Raw genomic sequence first — 17,546 nt, forward strand, 5'->3', positions numbered from 1 at the left:
TAGTTGGATTCTTCTTATTGAGATGATTAATTAAGCTATAAATTTATTGAATTCATAATTAAATGACTATGTAATTAATTATAGTACTTTTTAATAAATAATACATTGAGATTTGTGCCAATGGAATGAATTTTTTTTGAAAACTCAGAAGAATAAATCACTTGATATTTTTCAGATATGATATCTAAATCCCACTGCATAAGATTATATTAAGGCTTCGTTTGGGACGGTTTTCTTCCTGCTTCTTAAAACGGTTTTGTAGTACAAAAAGTCTAATTTTTATACTAGAAAGCCGCTTTAAGAAGCATGAAAAAAGACGTCCCAAACGAAGCCTAAGGCTTCATTGGGACAGCTTTTTTAATATTTTATAAAGTTGTTTTTTAGTTCAAAAATTTTTTGAAAGTAAATAAAAAAGATGATAGAAAGTTGTTCCAAATGGAGCCTAAGTTAAATTACTGATAAATTTGCTTATTGGCCTTACGTGTCACAAGTGACACACAGTTAGCCACATGAGCCACTTCAGAAGCTTTGGAAACAAAAGTGAGGCCAAATCTGAACCGTTAGTTACTAATACAATTATGGTGGCCCAAAACAATAACCGCACTCACTAAACAACAAAAGCATGTGGCCTCTTCTGTGGCTCTCCTCACTGCCTGCCCCTCCAACCGGGACCGGTCGGGGAGGCCACACACCATCTCTTGGACCGGAGCAATTATTACATATGGTGTCTGAATACGTTCAGAGACCAATAATCACGTGCCACGTCACCTAAAACTCGATATTTTGGACTCGATATTGTTCGGTATACATTCACCGGATGTAATAATTTCTCCATGGACCGATATCCACTTCCCCTCGAAGGAACCACAGCCAAGTTTATTTCTTTATTCTCATTCAACAACTAGTTTTTTTGTTATATATATATTGATACATCATCACAAAATTAGCTTGATCAGGCACGAATCTCGAGGCAAAAACTAGTTGGAGACTTCAAAAATTAAATCCGAGAGCATCCGAACTCCGATTTCAACGATCTTACAGTCAAACTGAGTGTCTCGGAAATACGAACCCAACAACACCAAGATCGACCCAATCCGAGCCCAAATAAGTCCGAATCAAGAGTTCAAAGCGCTGTTGGAAGGTTCAAACCGCAATTTGAGTTACCAAACGGTCTCCGATTTTGACGATCTTATACTCGAATCGAACGGCTCGACGAGTTATTAAATCTCTTATAAGTGATAATTTATTTATTTAAAAATGTAATTATAGGTAAATATATAAAAAATTATAAGCAATAATTATTTCTTGTCTTTACGATGTTTTTCATGTAAAGAAATATTTTACCATTTCAAATATTAACAATTAAAATTATTTTATTATCATTAACCTACAAAATAAAGTGTAAATGAATTGATTTTTGCTTAATCGAGCCGAGTAAGTATAATTAATATTGAGCATGAAGTCGAGCTCATTTGCTAAGTCCAAGCTCAGCTCCGAGTGAAAAATAAGGCTCCGGCTTGGCTTGAATTAGGGGTGTCAATTCAGGCCAACGGGTCGGGTTCGGGTCAAACCCGGAACTGACCCGGCACTGTTCGGGGCAACCCGAACCCGACTTGTTTTTAAAACGAGTCAGGTTTTCGGACCCGAAACTGACTCGATTCGGGTCCTGGTCAACCCGACCCGACATGAATGACCCGAAGTTGACCTAAAATTGCTAGTTTTCGGGTCAAAATCGGGTGAATATGCAATTTTAGGGTCAAAATCGGGTCAAAAACTGGTCAATCTCGAGTTTTCAAGTTAAATAGAAGTTTTCGTGTCAATTTTGGGTCATTTTCGGATTGCTGGGTCAACCCGAACCTGACTTGATTTTTAAAACATGTTGATTTGTTGAACTCGAACCCCCAAAAGAAAGAGTTGGGATTTCCGGTGATGGCGGTGGATGAGGGAGGTAGAGAGGAGGCTGAATCTTGATCCCCCATTAAGTGGCTCTGATACCATGAGAGCAATTCAAGATTGCCGAGAGGAGAAAACACAGGCAGGTGAAGAAGAGGAAAAAGGAAAATTGTATTATTAAGTAAAAGTGTGTACAGGGTCCTTTAAATAAGAGAAAACAGGTAAAGACAGTAATTATTGTTGGTACAGGATAAAGTAAGATTATGCTGAGCTGACACCTAATACAACAAAAATTCAGTGTAATAACCAAAACGTGGTAGAAGGCACGGAAATTGTGATTCCAGCTGCAGGTTTGATAAACAAAAACAGATGCAAGAGGCAAAAAAGACTTCCCAGACATCCCAGTGACGCAGCCGCTGATTCCAGGAAAGCCAATAGTAGAGTAAACGATCGGAATTTGCCACAGACGTGCATCCATGTTTCAGAGAAAACTGCTCCCATGCATAATGTATGGACTCAGAAAATAGAAATCATAAATGGCATCAAAATATACTCGGAACCCTGGTTGCCCGAAGACCGTCCATGGGGCCTGCTGTGGGAGCTTCATCATTGTCCAGACACAGCAAAAATAGCAGGCAATAATCGAAGGGACAACGGGACCCGAATTGCAAAGAAGCAGCCTTACAATTTTTCCAGCAATAGTAAAGAGTTTTTCCATTTCAACACCTTCTCAAACAAAGTTCTTTTAATGCTTAAAAGCACAGTAGTAAAAGCATTGGAATTTACCACCAAACCTCCTATTGTTTCTCTCTCTCCAGATATTAATTATATATGATACAGCCCATCACCAACTTATAGAGAAATTCAACTCCTCCGGCTTTCTAAAGAATTCTCCATTCAACCAATCAGATAACTGCATAATCGTGGGTCTTATAAGAAAGCACTGAGTCCCAGGGATTATGGCTTGCAATACTGAGAAAGAATAAGAACATTCAAAGAACAAATGAGAGACATATTCAGCATCGGAGTGACAAAGACTGCACTTAATCGGAACAAGAATCTGTCTAATGCGAAGCACATCAGCGGTTTTTAATCCCCCTTTAAAATAAGCCAAACAAAAACTGAATGCTTGAGAATACACCTTTTATGCCATACAAATTCGAGGAAAAGATTAGAGGCTCAAATATAATTGAATAGATTTGCCAATCGTCCTATGCGATGGCGACAGAATGGACGGTTTACTTTTCAACGTTACAATTATTAGTGTAATTAATTATTAATTACGATCTGATTAGAATGGTCCACATGTTTACCCAAACTTACGTTGCAGCGCCAAATTGGACTAAAAACTATATTTAACATTACAACAACAAAAAAAAAAAACAAAAGTTAAAAATATTTTAGTCATAATTTTATTCATTTTCTTATTTTCTTTTCATATAGGAAATCTTTTTTGTTCAATAAAAAAACAAAAGAGAAATGTGAAGGGACTGTTTTCTTGCTACTTATTAAAATAATTTTTTAGTACAAAATTTTTGGGACGGCTATCTTACCGCTGCATAAAGTAAATTTTTAATACAAAAATTTTAATTTTTGTACTAAAAAAATTGATTTAAGAAGAGGTAATAAAGCAGTCTCAAACAAAGCCTAATTGTCTGTTTGGGATAGCTTTTTAACTATTTTGTTTTTCACCGCAATAGCCATAATTACATTTGGCTACCGGTTTACAACAAACTTTACGGTGAAAAGTTGATTTTTTTAAAATTAAAATAACAAAGTTATTTTATCTACAACAACTTTATAAAATACTGCAACGGTCCCAAAAGGATTGTATGAAAATTTTGGTTTTATTCAAGCTCTCTTATTTATCTATTTATTTGTTGAACATTTGTGCATAGCTATGACGCAAAATATATCTCTTTACTGTTTTTGTTTTTTTTTTTTTGTAACAAGGAAGCACTGTCCTTATGCCAGCGAAAACCCAGTCGACCTAGCATGCAACCCACACCAATTTACACGAGCCAACACTTAAGGCTTTCACTGCTTGCCAAAGGATTCGAACCAGGGACCTAGGCTTTGCCCAGCCGGCTCTTCACCACCCGAACAAGCAGCGGTGGGTGTCATGAAATTTTTAGCCATCAACATATTACAGCAAGCAGCACAACAAAAGCACATAAAAAGTTAGGAAGTTATCTTACTCAAATGGTCTCTTTATTCCTTCTAACAAACCCCGTACTAAATTTGTTGCTAGAACTTATATAAATATGTTGTAAGCACACTATTTGATGCGATTGAATACACTGAAAGCTTACCTCATATGTTATTGCTTATCTCTATGCTAACTTCTCTCTCATCTAGTTATCATAACAAACTTATATGTGAGCTAATTTTGTATTAAAAATGAATTAAATTTAATGACTAAATATATTTATATTTTATAGAACATATTATTTATATGTAGACTTTACTTTTTTAATCATAAATTTATATTATTATATAATTATTACATCACTATTATATTATTTAGAATGTTGTTTAGATAAATTTACTATTTAATATATCCTCCACTTCAATCCCGATTTAAGCATTATAAAATTTTTGAACTCTAAACCTTATCTTCTTTTTGTTCAACAAACTATCCGATTTTTATAGAGAGATTATTAGGTGCGAAGTGCGGATGGGGAGAACCGTCCGGACAAGTCTTATTCTGCGCTAGGTACTGGCACTCGGTACCGCTGGATACCGTTGGGTACCGTTAGGTATCCATGTTTGTGCGGACAGTGCACACTTCGCATCTAAATTTTTTTCATTTTTATAACCTTACAAAAAAATAACTTATATTTATATGTATATCATAATGTGATAAGGGAAGGAGATAGAAGAAAAAATAAGTATAGATAAAACAGAGAGACAGGAAGATGGCAAAGAGAAAAATACTTGTTCAGTTTATTTCTATTTTTTAAGGATAAATTGCCGTGTCATCATAGTTAAAACATTTTATTTTATATATATATATATATATTAAGCTGCGGTTCATTTTTATTACTTTAAAATTCAAAATAAAAATAAAAATTATTACTTTAAAGAGCACGCAGTAGCGCTCAGAGAACGCACTGAACGATCTATATTCGTTTTTTTACATGTAATGGACAGCGAGAAAATCATGCTGGAATCATCCTCCGGCAAACGGCCGGCGATCATAGAGGCGCCTAAGAAGCCGGCAAAGAACAGCTACGCTCTCATTTGCTCCCTTCTTGCTTCCATGACCTCCGTTGTTCTCGGCTATGGTCAGCAAGTCACTTCTCCTTCGTATCTTATTATTTCTGTGCTAAAAAAATGTAACTTTTTGGATTTAAAATCAATAACATAAAAGATTGAGGTTGTCGATCACGCAGATTTGGCGGTGATGACCGGAGCCTCCCTTTTCATCCAAGACGATCTAAAGATCAGTGACACAGAGTTAGAGATCCTCGCCGGCATTATTAGCTTCTACTCCCTGATCGGCTCCCTCGCCGCTGGCCGCACCTCCGATTGGATCGGCCGTCGCTACACCATGCTTATGGCCACCACCATTTTCTTCACCGGATCGATTCTCATGGGCTCCGCCACAAACTACGCCTTCCTAATGTGCGGCCGCTTCGTTGCCGGCATCGGTGTCGGCTACGCTCTCATGATAGCGCCAGTCTACACCGCCGAAATTTCCCCTGCCTCAGCCCGCGGCTTCCTCGCCACCTTCCCCGAAATATTCATCAACGTGGGCGTCCTCTCCGGCTACATCTCCAACTTCGCTTTATCTGGTCTGCCGGAACACATCAGCTGGCGCGTGATGTTCCTTGTCGGTGCCATTCCTCCAATCCTAATCTTCGCTGGCGTCCTCATCGTGATGCCGGAGTCTCCTCGCTGGCTCGTGATGCAGGGCCGCCTTGAAGAAGCCGCCGCCGTTCTCGCCAAGACCTCCGACTCCCCCGAAGAAGCCGCACTCCGGCTTGAAGAGATAAAATCGGCAGCCGCTGATGAGGAACACGGCCACGGGAAGGGCGTGTGGAGAGAGCTTCTTCTCCGGCCAACTCCAGTGGTCCGCCGCATAGTCATCGCGGCGGTGGGTATCCATTTCTTTCAGCAAGCCTCCGGCATGGACACGGTGGGCCTCTACAGCCCGAGGATATTCGAAAAGGCAGGGATCACCGGCAGGCAGAAGAAGCTGGGAGCAAGTGTGGCCATGGGATTTATCAAAACCATATTTATACTGGTCGCCACGTTCTTTCTAGACAGAGTTGGCCGAAGGCCTCTGCTTTTAATCAGCGCAGGGGGGATGATACTTTCATTTCTTGCGCTTGCGTCGACATTGCTAGCAATCGACCGGCGAGGGGAGGGCGAGAAGTCGAAAGCGGCGCTGGGGGTGAGTATAGCAGCTGTGTTATCATTAATGGCGTCGTTCTCTATAGGATTGGGACCGATCACTTGGGTCTATAGCTCAGAGATATTTCCGTTGAGACTGAGAGCGCAGGGGGTGAGTTTGGGGGCGGGGACGAACAGGGTGATAAGTGGGGTGTTGACAATGTCCTTCATTTCGCTGTATAAGGCCATAAGTATATCGGGGACTTTCTTCCTCGATGCTGGGATAGCTATGATTGGTTGGTTTTTCTTCTATTTTTTCTTGCCGGAGACGAAGGGGAGGAGCTTGGAGGAGATGGAGAAGTTGTTCGGGAAGAAAGGGAAGCAGGAAGGGAAGGTGGAGGCTTAGTTGAGAACGAAGAAATGGACGATCTTGCAGCTGTTGCCGATTCAAGCTATGAAAAACTGCAATTCTAATTTCTAAAATGTGCGTCTTTGTCTCACTTTTTATAAAAAGAAAAAAAAAATTGGAAGCTGAAAATGGGAGAATCAAAAGCATAATTTAATTGACAATCATGTAATGCTTCATTAAAATACTGAGATTCAGTGTAATCGGGACCGAGTTACCCTGCACTGCATAACAATTTGAATAATATATAAAATTTTAAGAAGAAGCTCGGGCAAAGTTTATATTATGTCAAGAAGCACAATTTAATAAAAATTTAAGAAGAATTAAACTAGTCAAATTATTTGGCTAATTCGGGCAAAGTTTATATTATGATCATTCTTACATTCGTTTCCTGTCAACTAGGGTCCCTTGAGCCTCTATCACTCGACATTGATCCCTTTGACCTCTATTAATTGCTCGATTATGGTCCTTCAGATCACTATTGCTCGAAAGTGGTCCCTTTGACCTCCATCTCTTGTCGACTAAGGTCCTTTTGACTGCTGTCGATAACATACCTTCTGATCTTCGTCACCATTCGACTAAGGTCCCTTCGACTCTCGTTGCCTGACATAGGTCACTTCGGCCCCTGTCACCATACTACAATCCGTTGATTTTCATTGTCCAACTATAATCCATCCAATCATAAAAACACACCGACTATGGTACCTTCGACCACCATCGCACAACAATCCCCCTGACCTCCATCACTTGCTGACTACAATTCTTTTAACCTCTGTCGCTTGTAGATTGTGATCCCTCTGACCTCTGTTGCTCGACAACAGTCCCTCTGATATATGTCACCCGATTACGATCCCTCTGATCGCTAGTCAACTATGTTCCTTATGGCCTCCGCTCACGGATTATGGTCCCCTCCGACCTCTTTTACCAGACTATGATCCCTAACCTCCATCGCCCGACCATAGCGTCTGTCCGTCTTCACCCTACTATGTTCATTAGTTAGGTAATTACATGCATAACACTTACTTTTCACTATTTATAAAACTATCTCTCTACTATCTAAAATTTTAAATTCTAATCCAAATATTGAAATTCACAATAAAATTCCAATTTGTATTTTTCATGTTAGTCAAATGCTAATAATTTAGTAGTGGTATTCACAAATACTCATGTTCAACAGTTTAACAAAATCACATATGCATAAATTTTGTAAATAAATAAAATTTGAATGTCATATATGTAATTTTCCCCTAATTTCTTTTTAATTCATGATTTCTCACTAATTGATAAATTTGACCAAAGCCAACCAGCGATAAATTATTTTTGTATGTTGAGCAAACGTTAATTAAACGTTAACCACTAATCAATAATTTTTAATCCATATATATTAGGAAAATTTAGCATCACCTTGACGTGTTTACTTTTGCCTTCTTATGCCAAACAAAATTATGGTTGCAGCTAAATAGTAAAATAGTAAGAAAGTTTTTCCAAATAGACTAAGGCTTTGTTTGAGATATCGCAACCCAGTTTCTATTTGATCACTGTTTTTTCGTTGTTTTTAGGAAACTTTGTGCAATGAAGTTGCTTTCTACAACAGCTTTGAAAAAAGTTTGGATCTGTTTGAGATGATTGCAACTTTTATAAAGGTGATTTTAAAACTATTACGGAGAAATTAACTTTTCTAAAAGCTGACATATAAAGCAACTTCCTAGCACACAAATTGTCTTTAAACAGTGAAAAAATAGTGGTCAATCAAAAACTTTGGTTGGGATTTGAAAAGCAAAGCAGTAAGTAAGCTATCTCAAACGAAGCCTTATTTTCTCCACAATAACTTTATAATCAATTTTATAAACACAGCTCACCTTGACTTGTTGGTTGAGAACTTATGCTTCAACTAAGAGGTCCTGGGTTCGAGTTTTTGTGTATGCGTGGTGTGTGTGAGTTTGCCTTAATTGGCCTAAATGTCCCAAAGAAAAAAAAACTTTTATAAAAGCTGCAGCTGTCTCTTTGGACTCTTACAAAGGTAAGTTTCCATTGACTTGAATTTCATAATAAATTTACCATTAAAAAATTCTTTTTGCTGCAATAGAATTCTCGTTTTTAGATGACAGTGACAGAGTTCAGATAGTTAGAGGTAAAGGTGCTTAAACTCTCTTAAATTTATGATGATTGTGCGAATCAATGGAATTCTGACAGTCTTGGGATTCTGATTTGGATTCTTTGTTTGTGTATTTTTATCTTTTGACTTCTTTGGTGTGCTTTGTTGTTTAATATGCGGGTATCGTGGCACATGCCAGGAAGGTGTTTGTTCTTATGCCTGTGTAGAAATATGGACTTTGATTGTTATGCTTCCATTGCACAGAAGCATTTTGTGGTTCCGTGGGTTTTGAAAATTCATGTCTAAACCTCTCTTCTTTGGAGAGTTTCACCAAAATGTTTCGGATTAAATTTTTAGAAGTTAGATTAAGCTTGAGATAAGATATTATCCAGACATTTCACCCTCATTTTACATCTATTTAAGACATGGTTCCAGATTTCTTATACACACAAATCCCTATAGTTAATTAGACAGAACACTTTTGATTAAGACTAATCATTAGATAGGCACTAAATATTGAGCGCATAGTAACAAGAATTTGTTATATGATTTAAAATTTATCATCTTACTCTTAAAATGGATGGAGGGGGGTTTATAACGAGCCTGATCAATATCTAATTATTATGCTTCGCATGACATCACAATAGTTGGATGTTGTTAAGACATTTTGAACTTGTTTGGTGTGATGCCATGTCATTCGAATGTAGTTTTCAGTGCAACCAGTTTCAGTGCACTTGAATCGATTGTGCAACGTATATGGAGGTCAACAGTTTGTAGTGAATTGATTAGATATTTATTGAATAGCATTTTGAATTATTCATTCACAATATTTGGGATAGCTAGTTGGATTGATTTAGCCAAATTGGTACAACATAAGTAATTAAAGAGGCGAGCAAACGGTCGAGCGAACGGTACTGATGCATGTGAATGGGCAAGCAGATGTGGATGAGCGAAACATCATGGCCAATGAGACTCGACTCATGTGAGTATATTCAAATTCGCTTGGTTAGAAAGATTGAAAGGAAGAGGAGAGGAAGGGAGAAGTTTTTGGGCCAATCGCTTGAGTTTTTTAATGTTCGACACAAAGGGAGGAGAGTGTTCGGTGAAGAGGAGTTAGATTAATATTGTTAGTTTAATTAAATTAAAAAGTAAGCACATGGTGGAGACAAAGTATTTGGGAAACCAAGTGTGATATCGGAAATTAAGGTAAGAGTTAAATTAATATTGTTAATTTAATTAAAAATTTTGATGTATGTAGAGTTCTAAATTAGCTACGTAAATTGACATAATCATGTATATGATTGTTAGGTTGTGCATGAAGGAAAGGCGATCAAGAACTTTAGAAAATATTGAAGTGGGAAGTCTGATCTTTGAAAACAAAGTGAGGTTGATGATTACATTTTTTTTATTTTATACTATACTGACAATTCGATTATTAATTCAATGCTTTACTAATATTGCATCTAGTTTGTATACTTGCTTTGTTTAGTAATACTCTATTACATTAAAATGATGAATCAAATGCTCAGTGTTAGAATATAATGCACATAAAATGTAATAACCACATATTGAGATTCAAATGAATATGAAAAATTTTATGAAAAGAATAAATCATGATATGAAAGAGTGTAATAAAATGAAAAGGTATATGTATTCAAATAAAAGAGTTCACCTCTATATAACACTAGCTAGGAAAACAATGTATCCATGTACAAAAGTTAAAAAAAGTTGTACTTTCATTGGTACAAAATTTTAGATGAAGCTCTTGAAACATTAAGGGGCTGTTTGGCAACAAGTGGGATTTAATTTTAGTGGGATTTAGTAAATCCTGTAAATCCGGATTTAGTAAATCCGAAATGTGTTAAATCTTAAAAGCTGTTTGGTATGCCAAAAGTTAAATCCTATTAAATCCTGAGAAACTGTTTGGTAACATATTTCAGGATATATAGCAGTTAGGAATTTAAATATGAAGAAGATAATTATAACTTAAAAATAAATTTATAATTAAAAATGAAAAATATAATGTGTTATAAATTTAATAATATGTTTGATACGTCATCACAAAATTATCTTGATTGGGCACGAATCTCGAGGCAAAATCAGTTCGGAAACTTCAAAAATTAAATTCGAGAGCATATGAACTCCGATTTCAGCGAGTTTACAGTCAAACTGAGCGTCTCGGAAATACAAATCCAACGACACCAAATTCGACCCAATCCGAGTTCAAATGGGTCCGAATCAAGGACCCGAAGCGCTGTTGGAAGGTTCAAACCGCAATTTGAGTTACCAAACGGTCTCCGATTTTAATGTTAAAGAATATTCATGTAAAGCAATGATTATTAACGCTTATGTTTATTTTTGTTTTTAACTTGAAAGATTAAAGATTAATCATGACTATTCACATTCATATATTTTTTTATTATTAATATATTATAGAATTATAATCAACCACTGAGTTTTGATGATGGAAACTCAACCCAATTAATTAAAAATTTTAAGAAAATCTCCAATTGAGTAAATGGCTGATCGAGAAGGTTTCATGTATAGAAGAAGAGGTTTATGCGAAATGGTATGAATTGTGTAATTTTTATCCAAACTGGTCGATGTATAATCAATAAATTATCTTGATCGGGCATAAATCTCGAGGCAAAATCAAGCCGGAAACTTCAAAAATTAAATTCAGGATCACTTGAACTCCAATTTCAGCAAACTTACAGTCATATTGAGCGTCTCGGAAATACGAACCCAACGACACCAAATTCGACTCAATCCGAGCCGAAATGAGTCCAAATCAAGGACCTAAAGTGCTGTGGGGAAGTTCAAACAACAATTTGAGTTACCAAACGGTTTCAAAAAATGACGTGCTTTTAGTCAAATTGAGCGGCTTGACATGAAGAATCCAACGAAACCAAGATCGCCGAATTTTGACATAATTAAGGTCTTCAAATGCTTGACGAACGGTCCACGATCAAAGGATTCAATATCGGTCGTCCATCCGATCACTCCCTATTTACCCTTGATCTCTCACCTATTTATAAGTCATGCCACTTCAAAATATCTATAAATAGACCCCTCATTTCTCATGAGAGGGGACCAAGCAAGAAAAGAGAAGAGAAGAAGAAGAAAGACAAGAGAAGAAGGATAAGAGGGAAGAAACTCCTCCTTGACCACCACCGCCGGAATTCTGTCCGACGCCGGAATCCTGCCCGACATTCAAGTGACGCCGGAACTCCGGCCAACGTTCAAGTGACGCCGGAGTTCTTTCTGATCTCCAAGCAACTATTGAGTTTTTCCCGAGTACCATATAACGACGGAGTTCTTCCCGACCGCCAACTGACGTCGGACTTCTACCCGACATCGGACCTCTGCTCTTCGTCAAATTTCTACCTGACGCTGGACTTCTGCATATTGTCGGACTTTCACCAGACATCTATCTGATGTTGGATTTTTGTCCATTGATAGACTTCTACCAGACGCTGACTTTCTGACTTTCGTCGTCAGACAACGGTCCTTCCGACCTCCGTCGCCCGCCGACAATTGTCCTTCAGACTTACGTCCCCTAACGATTACTGTCCTTCAGACCTCCGTCGCCCGCCGACTACGGTCTTTCCGACTTATGTCGCTCACCGACTACAGTCCTTCCGACCTCTGTCGCTCGCCGACTACAGTCCTTCCGCCCTCCGTCGCCCGTCGACTACGATCCTTCCTACTTACGTCGCACACCGACTACAGTCCTTTTGACCAAACAAATACATCAACAATGATGCTTTGTATTCTCACAATGTAATGTACTCTATAAGATGTATATCAAGCTAAGACCTTCCCATGAGGAAGGACGTCATTTGTAATCAACTACAATACTAGTGGATTCATTCATACTGGGCCAGGCTCCGTGGTTTTTCCCCCTTTTTAGGGGTTTTCCACATAAAAATCTTGTTATCTTTAATGGATGACGCACCCTCTCTTTTTATCTGATTGCGTGCCGGATTTTCGTACAATGCTAAGACATTAAACTTTATATTTCTCTACCGTCGCGAATATTCCAGGACGCAACACTGGTAATTGACGATTAGTAAATCTTTCTAATATTTTGGATGTTATTTACTAGCAGAACTAAATTACTGGCTGACTGCAATTTCCGATTTGATATTCCAAGTACCAGAGCCGGTCATGACAAAATTATAATATTTTTTAAATGATTTATATTGGTTTTTCATTAAAGCAAGTTGATGCTTTGAAAAGGAAGTTAGAACTAACTAATTGTCATAAGAAACTGTAATGAGTACACGATAGCACTTAAAAATTCCAAAGCCTTTAGACAGATCATGATCGCCAAACACACAGAAAATTTGACTCTTGTTAGTTAATTTAGGCAAATTCATTGATCTTGAAGACATGGGCTCTCTTTCTTCTTTTCTAGAATTCCAGTGTTTTTACAGTATAGACAAATACGCTCACAAAAAGGGAAAGCCTAGCAATGCAGCAACAACCACACATAAGAATTTGGATTTGTATCCAAATGTGGAATCCAAAAATTCGGCTCCGGCCTCCGCCCGCTTTTTCTTTTCATTCGGCGAGGGAGTTTTAACTGATAAGTTCCGGAGTAAATTTTGGAAGGAAGATGGGTTTGTAGATAAGACACTACCTAGAGATTTTGCCCTCATTTGGTGAGGACTTTATGATATGAGTTTTGGTTTCCTATAGGCGCAAGCCCCTATAGTTAATTACCCCTCTCAATCATGAGAGAACTTTCGATTAAGGCTAGTCGTCAATCAGATACGTAGAAAATACGTGGTATCTGGCATATAGTAGCAACATAGATTTGGATTTGGAATTTTGAATATTTGGATTGGGATATTTGATGGTTTTGGAGGGTTTAATATTTAAAATAGAAATTGCACCATCTTGCACTTAAAGCGGATGGTGGGGGAATGGATGATAGACCCGATCAAGATCTCATGGTTCCGTCATCCCGGGCCATCATGGTCCCTAGTCTACTTAGTCAGAGGAGGTAGTCAACCCAACGTGACAGAAGGATCCTTGTGGGCAGCCATGAGTTGCTTCGTCCAAGGGGACCTTGTAGATCTAGGGTGAATGTTTGTCTAAGTGGACAAATTTGAATCCACCTTAGCTAACAGAGGGCTTTGTGCCATATCGATCATATCCTATTGATTCATATCTCAAGGATTTGATGCCAATTAGGAACGTAACGACGCTGGCTATAACCGGTATTTCGCGGTGCCATTTGGCGGCAAAACCACTCGGTTCAGAGGGCCCCGGGTCATAACCGTTTACCTACAGTGCCATTTCACGGCAAAACTGCCGGTTAGAGGACACATACCACATCCTTACTGGCAGGAGATTGGTTTGAGAATGGATCCTAGTGATATTTTCGACTAGGCATTTGGCTCTTTGTGAGCTGAAGTAGTTTTTGATTTATCCACCCTAGCAAACTGTTGCAGATGGTGGATGGATTTTACTTTAAACGATTGATAGTTTATTTCAATTTTAAATATTTTTGAGATTTTGGGATTTTGAGATTTTTGGAATTTTCTGGGATTTTGGGTGGAACTTTGGAATATTTGAAATGGACTTTTGGGTATTTGGGAGACATTTGAAAATAATTGGGAACCCCTCCGGTTGAGATATGTATTCAACACGGCCATCATCAGGGTGTTTAGGGTAATTTCTCTTTTGTTGATTGAACTCTGTCAACTCGATCAAGCTATTGATCGAGGATCGAGTTTCGTAGGCTTTATGCGCTTAATAGTGAATTCTCATTATTATAGGCCTTGAACGCCTAATATGAATGTATTAAGACAAATATGACGGTCGCCATAACCGTATATTTGTTTGTTGTTTCGAACCATGTCGACTTTTATTGACCTGTAGAGAAGGATCGGTTTCAAACTTGAATTCACTTGTCAACCCGCGCAGCATCCCTAGACGTCACGTGTGTACCAATGACATGCTCGTCGTGGCCCATACGGGTTTGGGGGCATTTTATAATTAAACCCTGTCGATTCCTTTTTACCTGCTAAGGATGATCGGGTTTAAAATTTAATAACCCATGCAGCATCCCTAGACGTTATGTGTGTATCAATAACACACTCGTCGGGGCCCATGTGGGTTTCATGATTGCTTTTACCTCTTTTAGTGTACCTATGTGTATACAAACTATAATGCACGTGCGAGGGTATTTTTAAAGTATTTGTAGACGCCTTCTGTCTGCTTGTATGGAGGTTGCATATCCGGTGGCGTGGCGTAGCAGCTTCTGAATTTAGTGGTTCGCTGCTTTATACAGGTAGACTGTCATGTATTATTTGTTGCTTTCAACAGGCGGATTGATATGCACTAATGAATCTCCTGCTTTGGATTGTAGAAACTCATAGGAACTTGTATTCTTTAAGCATTTCGCTGTGATTTTGGTCTTTGCAATACATCCACTACGGCTGGAGGTAGATGTATTCATCCTTAGACTGAAGTTGACTACAGTATACTACATTTACTGTAGTCTTTATGCATCTACCCATAAGTAGCATGTACATATGTCTTTGTAGAGAGCTGATGTATGTTGCAGATCTTCGTTTCTTGCTTATTGAAGTCCAATACATTTACTTGATGTTGAATGATGGTTGACTACAAGAGCATTACAACATTTATCAGCTCTTGCTACATAACTTGTAGGCGCTTTCATTTATCATCATTTCTCATGTGCTTTACTAATGCTCCTTTGTATTCATAGCATTTCAGTAGCTGTTATCTTCCCAAAGGACTACATCAAACATGATTTCTTGTAGATAGAACGTTGTGTATTTATTTATAAACTGGCCAGCATTGGTTGGAAGGAAGTTATATCCTTAAAATTCCTCTTTCTATACTTGTAGACCTACTATATTACGTATGATGGTTAGCAAGTCATCACATTCATCACGTATCTCTTGTCGAAAAATCATTATATCCATGTGTATTATTCATAAATGATTCACCATCTATGAAGTATCACTAGTTTCGTCGTCTGTAGGTAGAATTAACATATTTGCTTTGTGTATTAACATGTTGGATGGATTGTGCTCGTCATACATTGTCAATACTTGCACCACTTACTATAACCATATCTGCTCATCCTCAAATTAAAGTAACAACTCATTATTATCAAGAGCATGGATGATATCCTTTCCACTTCTTTCTTGTATTGGTTTGTAAGGTGCTACATTCATTGAATGTGAATTGTTGTTGTCCATGAGGCTCTACCATTATATCCGGTGTGTACCTCTTGCATTTATTTAGGAATTGCTATAACTTCACTTTGAGCATGATATCAAGCTCCTTCATGCTTGGGTCCAACTCTTCATTGTCAAGAGATTGGTTCTATATGGGTTGTTCATTCAAGTTCAAATCTCTTATGATTCATTTGAATTCCTTGTGCTATGGTTCGACTTAAGTTCAAGTGCATGTCCACAAGTCTTCTGTTGTTTTCTGATTTGAGTTCAAGTGATCCTTGTAGTTGTCCCAAACTACAATCTCAAGTATAAGTTTTTTTGCATGAGTTCAAGTTCTTTGTAGCCCAACTAAAGTATTTGCTTTTGTTCAAATATTCAATTCATGTCCAAAGTACAAGTTTCAAGTTCTAGCAATATTTATATTTGAGTTCACTTAAGTCATTTGTTGTTAGGCTAAGTTCTTTCAATGCTCAAATCAAGCTTGAGTGTAGTCCTTTGTAGTTCATCAAGTCCATTATAGTTTATGCTTGAGTTCAAATCTAAGTCTGAGTTCAGTTCTATTATTCTGTGGTCCCTTGAGTTCGAGCCATTCTTTTGTTTTGTTTGCACTTGAAATTATTATTGATTGTTTAAGTTTGAATTAAGTCCATTTGATGCTCCAATCAATGTCCAAGTAAAGCTCCTTATTGTCCCAAGTATGAATTGCAGTTACACGAAATTTTGGCAGCCTTCCGGCGTCTCCCCCGTTTAGGGGAAAATTACGGAAAACTGGGCCTCCCACCACGCTAGAGAAGAGCGTGCACAGTATGTGCCCTCGAACGGGGACATCGCGACCGTAATAATTTTTATTCCCCACCACGCCAGAGAAAAGCATGCATGGGTTGCGGGAACCAGTTCAAAATAAGCAAGTTTATATTTGATCCCGCCTCGCCGTAGGCATCGCACCGGGTTCCCTTCTCACCACGCTAGAGAAAAGCGTGCATGAGTTAGTTTTCCGGTCTGATACTAAAGCTGAAAATTGGGTTTTGATTACCCGTCCCCTTGCAAGCACCGCAACGAATTCCCTCCTACCAAGCTAGAGAAAAGCGTGCATAGATGGTCGTTTGCCGCGATGCAAGCGTCGGGAATGGTTTTTCGAAGTTTTAGGGATAAAGTGTCTCTACCTTCACCAATCCCTAACGACTCGCGTGCTGCTGTGCTCTTCCCGCGAAACACAACCTCCTCGCCTGCATTTCTCGTGAAATCCTATGTTTTCATGCTATTTCTACCACCTACGGAGATCTCAGACGATGCTTAGGCGCTTGAAAGTTTTGGAAATGTCTTTTATGCATCCAACTGATATGTATTTATGCTGTGCTTTCTCAGAGTTTGATCCTAGATTTATGAGATCCCTTTGCGATTGTGTTTTCTAGTATTATTCTTTTTGTTGATTTTGTTACTATTTCCTTTCAAGGGATTTATGATTAGCTTTTGTCTTTTGCTCAACTGCTCCTACAGAATGCACCTACTCTTGCAAGTGTTAGTGATTTTGGATTCTAAACACAAAGTGCACAGCTGTTCTACAACAATGGCACGATTTTATGTAAAATCG

At 38.2% G+C, this 17,546-nt stretch overlaps 1 protein-coding gene across 1 annotated transcript; it reads left to right on the plus strand.

The window, feature by feature from the left end:
- Positions 1–4,986: 4,986 nt before the first annotated feature.
- On the plus strand, positions 4,987–6,769 carry LOC110104666 (polyol transporter 5-like). Its single transcript, XM_020833869.2, has 2 exons — positions 4,987–5,180; positions 5,289–6,769. Exons 1-2 carry the CDS (start codon positions 5,039–5,041, stop codon positions 6,635–6,637), a joined length of 1,491 nt encoding a protein of 496 aa, XP_020689528.1. The 5' UTR covers positions 4,987–5,038; the 3' UTR covers positions 6,638–6,769.
- The last annotated feature ends 10,777 nt before the right edge of the window (positions 6,770–17,546 follow it).

This window comes from Dendrobium catenatum, unplaced genomic scaffold, assembly GCF_001605985.2.
Source record: "Dendrobium catenatum unplaced genomic scaffold, ASM160598v2 fragScaff_scaffold_72, whole genome shotgun sequence".
Classification (NCBI taxonomy): Eukaryota; Viridiplantae; Streptophyta; class Magnoliopsida; order Asparagales; family Orchidaceae; genus Dendrobium; species Dendrobium catenatum.

Coding starts and splice junctions, on each gene's coding strand:
- LOC110104666 (XM_020833869.2), top strand. CDS start 5,039: ATGGACAGCGAGAAAATCATGCTGGAATCATCCTCCGGCAAACGGCCG. Junction 5,181..5,288: donor CTCCGTTGTTCTCGGCTATG/GTCAGCAAGTCA, acceptor TCGATCACGCAG/ATTTGGCGGTGATGACCGGA.